The 10966-nt window shown below is 37.4% G+C and overlaps 1 protein-coding gene across 1 annotated transcript in view; it reads left to right on the top strand.

Annotated features, from left to right (window-relative positions):
- The first annotated feature begins 2157 nt into the window (after positions 1-2157).
- The window catches only part of fkbp16 (FKBP prolyl isomerase 16), a 30614-nt gene continuing 21805 nt past the window's right edge, over positions 2158-10966 (top strand). The window contains exons 1-3 of the mRNA XM_041997865.1: positions 2158-2677; positions 3273-3442; positions 4031-4119. Of these exons, the coding sequence (XP_041853799.1) occupies positions 2212-2677; positions 3273-3442; positions 4031-4119 (725 nt within the window). The 5' untranslated portion in view covers positions 2158-2211. The remainder of the gene's footprint in view (positions 2678-3272; positions 3443-4030; positions 4120-10966) is intronic.

Genomic DNA, 10966 nt, shown 5'->3' with positions numbered 1-10966 from the left:
TGCACGGACTGACATTAACTGTATGGAAGATGAAAAGCTCAAGTGAATTTAAGATGGACTGAGACAAAATCATTGTGCTGGTATATGTAGGATTAACCTTTGAGTTTTTATTTATTTATTTAAGTAATGGAAAACATGTCCTCTGCACTAGAAAAACGATTTTTTCTTTTAATAAGAGCTCAGCCCAAAACCCAGCAACTCTGAAGGTGAGGATGTGGATAGTGCATTTAGTGTGATTCACAACTTCAGCATCTTTGAAGGTAAAATTAACATTAAATATGATTTTAAAATGATGATAAAAATACAATATGAATGACCCTGACACAGAAAAGCCATTAACAAAGAATTTGATGATGTTACAAACAGTACTGAACAGATGGTGGCTGAGGAATTTTTTTCAATGTCCAGATATGGGGGCTAGTTTTATAGCAGCGGGTAATGAGTGTTGGGGCTGTGACGCTAAGACTCTGTCACCACAAGTCCTCAAATTCAGCTACAAATTCTGCTTAGATTGGCAGATATTCAGGCTTTTATTTCATGGAGGTAGTTGACCAGGGAGAGTGTGGGGAGGTGGTGGATGTAATGTGCTAATATATAGCAGAGTGTCATCAGCATATGAATAAAGACCTAGGCCGTTTCCATTCAGATGTCTTGCTTATTTCAGAAAGACTGTGTAAAACCACATCTGCATGTGTCTGTAACAGCATGGCAGTGAAAGAGTCCTGGTTCTCAGCTCAGCAGAATGTAATAATGTATGTAATACTGATGAATGTAATAACTTTTTTCTAATAAATTTAGATGGGTATAATAATGTCTTCAATGTTTCACTGCTTTTAGATTATCTTGTAAAGTTTATCTTTTTTTTATGGACCCCAAGGAAGACTAGCTCGCCCCACTTTGGAGACAACTAATGGGGATCCTTTTAAAAATAAACAATCAGCTGTCCTGCCTTTAATCCAGACCCATAATCCAATGAAAACACTTGACATGCTGAACCAAAAATAAAACAAAGGATGCTCCTAAATACAAGAAATTTTAATTCACACAAAAAAGGGAAAACCTTCCCTTTCAGACAGCAACTATGTCATAGTTTTTCTCCACAAACTGGTCTCTTCTGTCACTAATTCTGAGAGAAAATATTCTTTACGCATATGTGAGAGCACATACAAGTTATAATGCATCACATCTTTTATTTTTATACATGGTCATACTGGCAAGTAACAGAAAAAATATATTTTTCAGTTAGTGTTAAACAACATAAAACTTCCCTGCTTCTTAAATGTTTCTTAGCATCTTAATGCACATTAGCACAGTCTTGTTCTAATTATAACAGCTTCAGTGAACAAGCACACTGTCTCAGGACTTTATTTTGATTTGTGGAATACTCCAAATCTCTTTCAGAAATAATCCTTTACCCCATTTAACTCTGAAACACACCAACACGGCACAAGTGGCTGACTAAGATGCAAAAATTATGCTATTATTATATGCTAAAAAACAATTATAATTTGCATTGCAAACCATGCATCACAAAAACTATACTGGAAAACTGAATACTTCTTAGTTTTCAAAAGGCAACAAACTGTCCATATGTAAAATATAATCTGATCTCTACAGTTTGCTGGATGTTGTAACTCACTGCATCTTGAGAGAAAAAAAAACGAAAGAAAGAAAACTAAATTAGGACTTGTCTCTTCTAAGATCTTAATGGTGAATGTCACAATATTGCAAAACTGTGTTATGGGGCACAACAGTGAAGTCATTAAGAAGCTTACAGACGTTCTACCAGATTAGGTTTTTCCCCTTCTAATCCTTTAGATTGCCACTCCACCAGCCTGCTGGCTGTTAGAGCGTCGTGGGGCTGCACAGGTTTTTACATTGATCTTTTTTTTTCTTCTGTTGTCGTTGATATTACTGGACTATGCAGACTAACATGGATATGAGCCATTGAGAGGAGAAGTTTAGGCTTAGTTGTGACAGAACTGCAAAATCTACACAGCAGCAGTTGGGACAAGCTTAAAAATAATAAATGAAGGCAGCAGGTAGTGATGCATTCTGAGCTGGATTTACTGAAACACAGAATGGAGTTTTGTAAATATTACACCACCCAGATATTTTTGTAGTCAGAGTGTAGGTGCCAGGCAGAACTACTAACTCGCACTTCAGTGGATCATTGGCTGAGCAAAGAGGATCATCTCTTTTTGAGGACTAATGCAGATGGTATCCATCGCTCTCTGCAGTGAAATGGAGAAAGAGCCATGTTGTGAAGACCAGAATGACCCCACAGTGGAGTCTACAGAACCTACAGAGGCAAGAGAGGACATTTCTGAGTTTGCTGAAAGTACCTCTCTGAATGAGTCGCCATGTGGGCCTGCAGAGGAAGGTGGGGAATCCTGCAGGACAGACCAAGATGAAACTGAGAGCAATTTAATGGCTGAGATAAAAAGCCCACCTGATGCTGAGAAAGAGATTCAAGAAACAAAATGCAAGGAAGAGAAGAAACTGAGGAAAACAAACAGTTGGAAGATGGTACGTTTCCAAGACCCGTCAACAGAAGAGGATGTGTTGGAAAGAGACAGCTCGGCAGAGATTCTCTTTCCAGAATATGCTGTGGAGGAGTGGACCTCCAAACCTTTTGAGGAGCTGTTTGTGGCAGAAGACTGGGAGAACATCACAGGTGATGATGCAACATCTTATGTTAAACTTTGTTTATAGGTAACCTTGAATAAAATATTAATTTCTAATGAATTTAGCTTTTTCTTATAAGTTTGAATAAAAAAAACATTACGACTAAAATGGAAAATTTGGCTGATTTTATGTTTGAACAATATGCGGCCATATTGGAGCACATGTTTACCCACAGGTTATAGAGTAATCCTGCTTAACCCCACCTCCGAACATATAATAGAAACTCAGCATATGTCCACAGTGCAAAGCATTCCAGTTTCACATCAAGGGTTTAAAAAACTGTACCTTCACAAAGTTTTCCACTTCAATTTCCACTTATATCTGTATGGAGACACAACCTACATGACTTTAAGGTTTAATATCCACCCAAAATTCTTGCTACATAATGTATACTTGCAACAAGCCTAAGTAGAGTCAGTAAGTAATGTTTACTCATTCTTAACTTATCACATACTGACGTTGGCATATCAAAATGTTCAGTCCTGGATTGTGACACCATTACCAAACACGTAGACAAACCTACTTATCTGACATTTTCTTGTGAAACTGGACTTTCTCATATAATCTTCTATGTCCTCACACAGAGGATCAACTGCTGAGGAAGAAAGTGCTGGAATTTGGAGACTTGCAAGTCCCACACTCCACCTGGGGTCAGGAGGTCGCTGTGAAGATGCAAGGTGTCCTGGAAGACCGCACCGTGGTGGAGAAGGACTCCAACCTTGTCTTTGTGATCGGAGACGGAGATGTAAACCAGGTCAAATCTTTTGACTAGTTCATCAGTTTTATTATTGAGTACTTGAATAATCTCACACTTTGTGTTTGCATTGCCTCACACTGCGACAAATAGAAATAGAGCAGAAAAACATAGTGACTCTCTGAACTGACTAAATGCTACATCAGCACGCTCACAGTGCTAACATGATGATTAGCAAGTAAGTTTGCCATGTTCAGCATCTTAGTTGCATGTTTGCATTCTGGGGTTTTACTAACTTTAAAGTGCAGCTGAGGCAGATGGAGAAGTAGAGGATAATCCATCTTTTTGTACATCACTGTCAACCTCATGATGGAACAATAAAGGTCAGAGTCTCACCAACAAATTTAAACTAATCATGACAATAAACTTGACATAATGTGGTTTGGATCAAAATTATGCATTGACAGAGTTTAAATATAAAAGCAGGTTCAGATGCTTAAATTTTATCATCTAATTATTTAGACATTACAATAAAATGAATAATGCAAATATAAGTTTGAATGTGTGTTTGTTAAATGATATAAAAAGTTGCATATGAAACATGCCCAATAAGTACTCTTGAAGTAATGTGTTTCTTGACACCTGCAGGCTCTGGAGGAGTGCGTCATGTCCATGCAGAAGGGTGAGATCACATTACTGCTGGCAGATTCTCAGTATGCCTATGGGCTTTTGGGAAGGTAAGGACTTTCCAGTAGCTGTTACTGTAATTATACAAATTAGGAAACACACTGAAGCAGAAACATGACATGAACAGTCATCTTTTCATCCACATTAATGACAACCAAACATGATCTCAAGCCCCTCAAACCTGTTGCTGTGGGGGCAGTCTGGTTGTTCAGGGGTAGCAGGGTTAATGGACCATAAACAGGAGCAGATGGCTTCTTCCTAACAACATTCGGAAGCAGCCTATCCAGTGGTGCGTTTGTAACCTCCCAACCTATGGGAGAACACTGCTCATATTACAGCAAATGGTTTGGGTTTTTAACCTTCGCTCCATTAACCCCTTAATGTTCACACTGAGAAACTGTTTTCCAGTTTCATTCATTTCAATTATAAGAATAATTGTTTTTTCTTTTAGTGTTTGATAAAATAGTTACTCTAAAATAGTTTACTCCAGATAATCTGATCATTTAAAAAATGAGTAGTATATAGAATAATGCACCAAACTGACAAGATGTGATTGTGTGTAATAAAGCAATGAAAACATCTAAATTCAAAGTCTTCTGAAATCTGTTTAAAATAATTTATTGTTTTATGGTTGTTTTGTGCAGGTTTAAATTGCATTACATACACCTTTTTTGTCTTATAGATAAGATGTAGTCACTTACAGAGAAGTTGCATATTTTTATTTAGCTGTAAAAACCTTAAAAAAGATCATTTAAAAAAGAGCAGTATGCACAGGCAGATTTATGACCCACCTCCATTTTTACAGCTGAGATAAACGGGATATTATTGACAACACAAATCTCAGATAAAGTGAATATTTTTGTGGTGAGAGCATGTGTTTTAGTGTACATGGCAAACTCCTACAGCCACTTCTGAGTTCTTCATATGAGGTTTACAAAGCTTTATGAAGGAGAAAGCATGGATAGGTAAAGAAGAGACGTTTCTGAGCTGCTGTCTAGAATCTCACCTTGTGTCATGTTTGGAGGAGGAGGCGGCAGCAGGCGGTTGGTTAATGATTGTTTTGATGCAGCTGATTAGGGTTGTGTGTTGGGCAGTTAAAGTTATTTGAACCACAAGGTAGACAATCAGAGCCTCACGACAGCTCTTCAAACACGATTCATTTACTGATGTTAGTTGTGCGAGATCTGATTTCCTCCACTCTCTGAAGTTAAGCATATTAGTTAAAAAGTTAGGTGCAGGTTCCCAGACATATAGGAATAAATTACAACAAACAACTTCAAATGGCAATCCGCATTGAATTTTTTTGTTAGTTGTGATCTAACTTTTCCATTTCTGGGTAGAACAGTTGAGAAATTAGCTGGGATTGTATATTGCTCTGGAGAAGCTTAATCATCTTGTCATGAAGCATTTGATATAAACATATTCAAACACATAAGTATAAAAATCTGAAGCGACAACAAATGTCATGTTTCAGTGTAGATTTGACAGGTTGTCTGTCTAAAATGACAAAGAGACGATGGCAAATCTCATTAGTCTCCCTCTGTTCCTTGGCAGATGCACTGATTGAACTCTTGTCAGTCGTCTGCTGCAAACTGTGCTGCATTAAGAGCACTTCACAGTGTGTACAAAGCTGCTCAGACAGTATGATTCAACATGGCACAGTGGAGTGGAGTAGTCTGTAGTTCAGAATGTGGGTGAAACGCTGGTTAGAGTTTACTGTGATCAGAGCTGCTGCTTCTAAAATAGATAAAGGGTCTTGATAGCCCTGGAGAAGTTGGGAGCATTTACTTAATAATTTAAAACAGATTGACTTTTTTTCCAGGAAACATTAAAACCCTTGGAGCTCAAAAGGACAAGGTATGACAGGACTCTTTAATGCTCAGCTTCGAGGAACAAGAGTTTGACATTTCTAATTTGCTCCCTAGCAAGAGATACAACTGCACCAAACACATAAGCTGCATCCCCTCAGTCAGCAGGTCATTATCAGAGAGGGGTTAAAGCCGACATCTGCTGATCTCTGGACAGGCAATACTTAAACACTCGTGATACCTTCAGTGGCCAGAGGGAGTCTGCCTCATCAGCTTTGCACAATACTAAAGTCAATAACAGTAAACATCAGTGGCGGCTGCTTTATTTTTGTCTGAACAAAAACAGGAAACCAGTTAAGAAAAGAGGAAAACTTGCAAGAGACACTGCGCCTGCATATATCTAATCTGTGTGTGACTGTCTACACGACACATTTAAAGACTTCTGCAGTGTGTTGTGCTTTAAGGCAACAAATATAACCAGAAGCTTAAACGTAAGTATTGGCAGGAAAGGTGTTGGCCCACTTTTCCTCTTAGCTTTCCTCTAAGCTCATGTGGAAGTGGAGTTAATTAGACCACAGGGACGTATCAGAGCTTAATTAATCGTTTTGTTAAAAAAAGTTTAATTCAAGCCCACATGGAAGGTGTTGGTAATGAATCAGTCAGGGACAATGTGTTTTCAATACTTTTTATATATTATTTGTTTGAGAGTGCTCCTGATGTTTACCAATCTAGTGATTTATAGACTAATTATGTGTGTATTAAAGTGTTCTAGACATAAGGAAAATTTATTGTATAAAAGCTTTCACCTAAATCATGTAAATCTAAAACACACAGGAGATAAATTTTTGCTTTTTAACGCCATAAAGTATGCTTTATATGGTATTAATTTATTATTCATTGATAATAAAGCTAAATAACAGCCACTAAAGCTACATTAGTTAAGATTTAACAATGATAATGATTTAGTTTCTGACCCATTATCTTTCTCAGTGTTTGCACTCCAACCCTGTCCGATAATCTACTAACTTGATGAACCTATTCTGTTTGCAATAAAACAAAAAATATGAGAAAAATTAGGGTAAACAATTATAATATTATTAATATCCCACTTCCAGAGAAACAAAAAACATTTTAAGATAAAAAATATTTGCTCCTTTCACCCAAACACTCCTCCTGCTCAGGGTTCACATGATTAGTTTAGACAAAAAGAAACACACACAGAAATGCAAAGAAAAAACAGTTTTGCTAATCTTCTCAATGTTTTTAAGAATGCACATAAAACAAATGAACATGTATGAAGTGACAACAAAAGGAAAAAAGAAAATGTAATGAACACAAACAAAAACTTTGACCATGCATATTCTATACAAACTGAAAAACAATTACTGTTCAATTGCATGAAAGACATGCTTGTTTATATACACACATATATATATATATATATATATATATATATATATATCTATATATGTGTGTATATAGATAGATAGATAGATAGATAGATAGATAGATAGATAGATAGATAGATAGATAGATAGATAAATAGATAGATAGATAGATAGATAAACTTTATTATGAGTTAGTAAGGAAGTATGGTAAGTAGATATGTAGAATAAACAAGCCTTTTTGTTTATACCACAAAACAGAATGATTTGGAACAATATTTTTTAATTAAATACATTTTTTTTAAAAGAGCTTAATTATTTGCATACCAATTAAATTTTTATCATCAGAAAACTTCCCCAGTTTAGCATCTCTTGAGTGTGCAGAGAAGATCTAGAATCGAACCCTGAAGCATCCTTGACTGGATAATCTGGATAATAAGTCATCAGCAGTGACTGAAGCACAATATTCAAATAAATGTCCACTACTATATGAAAAGCCTGTAATAAAACAGTAGAAACCCTCAACAGATGGCTGTCCCTGTTAGTTTCTAAAGGGAGAAAAACAAACACACCTTACTGGGAGGGGAGAGAGGAATGCCCCTCTGACCCTGGGGGAGGTGGGCCTGATGGCTGCTGCAGCCTCGTTTACACCAGGCTTACAGATCTGGCTTTATAGTGGCAGGGTGGGTCAAGCTGAGAGGAGTTTCGCTTCATAGCAAAATACAAAAACATTAACCTCTTTGATCAATGGTTATTGTGTGATATTCCGCATTGACTAGGAGCTGTTTTTAGTTTCTTTGTTCTGTTACTACATGAAGATAAACGACGGGTTCAAACTTGTTCATTAGTCGGATCAAGCCTTTTAGTTTTTGGTTTTTAGATTCTAAGATTGCACTTCATCAGACTTTATTTAGACTAGTCTGACAAAATCTTGGACTTGTTTTTTGACAGCTAAAGAAATATTTCTCAGCAAGTAAAACTGAATCTGGAGTGGTACCAGCTCTTGGCTTGTCTAGAACCAAAAAAATGTATTTGCCTTAAACACAAAGCACAGGTGAGGCTCATGGGAAAGCCACATTCTGAAAGACAAGCGTCGTACCGCTAAAGATACATCGAAGTAATTTCTGCAGCCTCACTTCCATCTTCATTTTAAGTAATCATTGCATTAGAGTGATTTCCTGTCTGTATCAGATTTAGGTGTATAATAAAATATTAAATTGTGGTCAGTACCAGCATCATGCTTGACATAGAATAATAAATATTTACCCAGAACTAGCAGATAATAAACATGTTCACTTCTTTGGAATGTGCTCTTTGTTGACACTGATGAAAAAGTTGGTGGAAGCCTTCTCCCTACAGCTTATGAGGCACACCCATATCCAGCAGGGAGGGCAACTGAAGAAGGTGACATTTCTCAGAGCAGAGAAGCACACAGGCCGATAGATTCACACAACAAAAGTAGTACTCCCTGTGACTGCCTTGCAGAAAGCAGCTGAACCAGGTGCTTCTATATTCAAGGACAACAAATTGCATTCATTTAGAGCTTTTGTGCAAACAAACTGTTTCCCAGCAAACTGTGTTGCAGCAGGTAAACATCTAAAACCTGCAGGACACCGACCCTCAAGGATCAGGTCTGGGGATCCTTGTTGCTCTGCTACTACTTCTGTTTCTAACCATCCTTGCCTGACTTTTTTATTTGTTTTGGCTAAAGATGAAAGACAGCAAGGACCTGAACATGAATCATTAAATAGCATAACGGAAAACAAGATGTGCTGAATAACAAGCTGGAGTTGTAACAAAATTGAACCGCTCTGCAAAATCTAAAATATTTTTGACAAATTATCAATTCAAAAGTAATTGATTTTATGATAATTATGATGTGTTTTAGTTTTGAAATATTCTTAAAAAAATACCTGTTTTTAACATAGAATTGACAGACACTTTTTCAGATAATAGATAGTAAAGTAAAAAAAAACTATGTTGAAGTTAGAATTCAGGTTTCTGTGCAAACAAAGATGGCCTCAGAGCAGCAAGAACTTAATATGGTATCAAAACAAACCGATGTTTTACAGCTATTGCATATCACCAGTTGTAATGGCCATTAGTAAGGTATGCATATACTGATACAACTGAACTTATACCCTAACATGCTAGTTGCACACATATACTTCAGCTGATGTAGCGTGGGTATATAACATGGCTTGGTATTTGAACAAAGTTAGATTTCAGATTTCTGCCCCATACAGAAGATGGTTTCAGAGCAAATCAGTCTAAAATAACCAATGCATGCCATCAACTTCACTTTCTTTATAGCAAGGTCTTTATGCAAAAATAGCTATAGAGGCATGATGCATTTTCTACAGTCATTAAATGTTGGGGATTTAATATGTGATGAGTGTGTTCTCTTCTTTTGCAAACTAGTCTCTCTTCTTATTACCCCTATGTAACATGACACAGCCAAGAACTGGCACTTCTGCTTTTCATTACAACAGGCAATTGCCAGCATACAGGTAGAATGACTCACTCGCCACACAATGGCACCGGCCTCTGTCAAATTCGATCACTTTTATGCATAGAAGCTCCTCCTCTGTCCCTGTATACGTAGACATGTTGTCCATTCAGAAAAGGTGGAGGTCCTGTGTGTGCATGTGACTCACCCTGCAGAGCTGATTGGGTCAAATGAATAATGTGACCTTTGAGATGCTGTCCTGTAGAAAACACAATGATGAATCTAAACCATATTTCTATGTTGTTGCTTCCTCCCAGCAAAAAAATTACTCTGACACGCTAAGTGCTGTGTAACTGACACTTGAATAAAAAACACAAGTCTGTTTTACCGTATGTCATCAGTGAAGGATACCAGAAGCAGATGTTAACAAGCCAACAGCTGAACTGCTGGCCCTGCTGCCATGTGACCTAACAAGTTAGACTGTAGCTTTTGGGCTCTGTGTTTCTCTTTCCTGGCACAGACACAGCAGGCTGACTAGAAAGACACACCCAGACCTCACGCTCCAGGAGCAGGCCAGCAAGCACCGACAGCTGTAGCACGCTCCAGATAAGATCAGGCTCAGCTCCCAATAAGCATGCGCTCCTCTGTTTGTGACAACCGCGGCCACTTTGGTGTGTTGAAGTTAAACTAAAACGAAACACAGGAATTAAATCTGAACAGAGCGAACTCTTTGATTTACTTCTGAAATCTAGTAGACAGGTTTGTTTTGGCGCCACAGCTGTTTTTTACCACTCAGGCCTGTGTTTGAACTATGCATGTCCTTCATCTAATCTCCCTGGATGTTTACCTCTTTCCCCTACAGCTAGCAGCAGGCTTATCTCTCAAATCAACAGCTTTGGCTGTAACATAGCACCGCCCTCCGCTATAACTACTTCTGCTTTTGGGGTATTTAGTGAGAACGTAAATGTCCCGATATGAAATATTCTTTTATTGAACTGTAGCTTTACGGTACATTTTTTAGAACAAATGGCCATTAGTGTGGTGGAGTTGACTTCACATTGTATGAGTAATAGAGCTTACTTCCCATTTTATTTTAATTGGACTGTTTTCAAAGCAGTTTTACAACACTAGGTTAATTGTTACTTCAACCACCCTGAAATTCTACTCTTTAATCTCAATATTCTGAATTTCCAGGTGATTTCAGGTATCTTCTTTTGTAATTCAACTAAAGTAAACATGTCTGAAACCATGACTA

This window comes from Melanotaenia boesemani, chromosome 10, assembly GCF_017639745.1.
Source record: "Melanotaenia boesemani isolate fMelBoe1 chromosome 10, fMelBoe1.pri, whole genome shotgun sequence".
Classification (NCBI taxonomy): Eukaryota; Metazoa; Chordata; class Actinopteri; order Atheriniformes; family Melanotaeniidae; genus Melanotaenia; species Melanotaenia boesemani.
The sequence above is the reverse complement of the archived record's forward strand: the minus strand, read 5'-3'. Positions and strand labels throughout refer to the sequence as shown.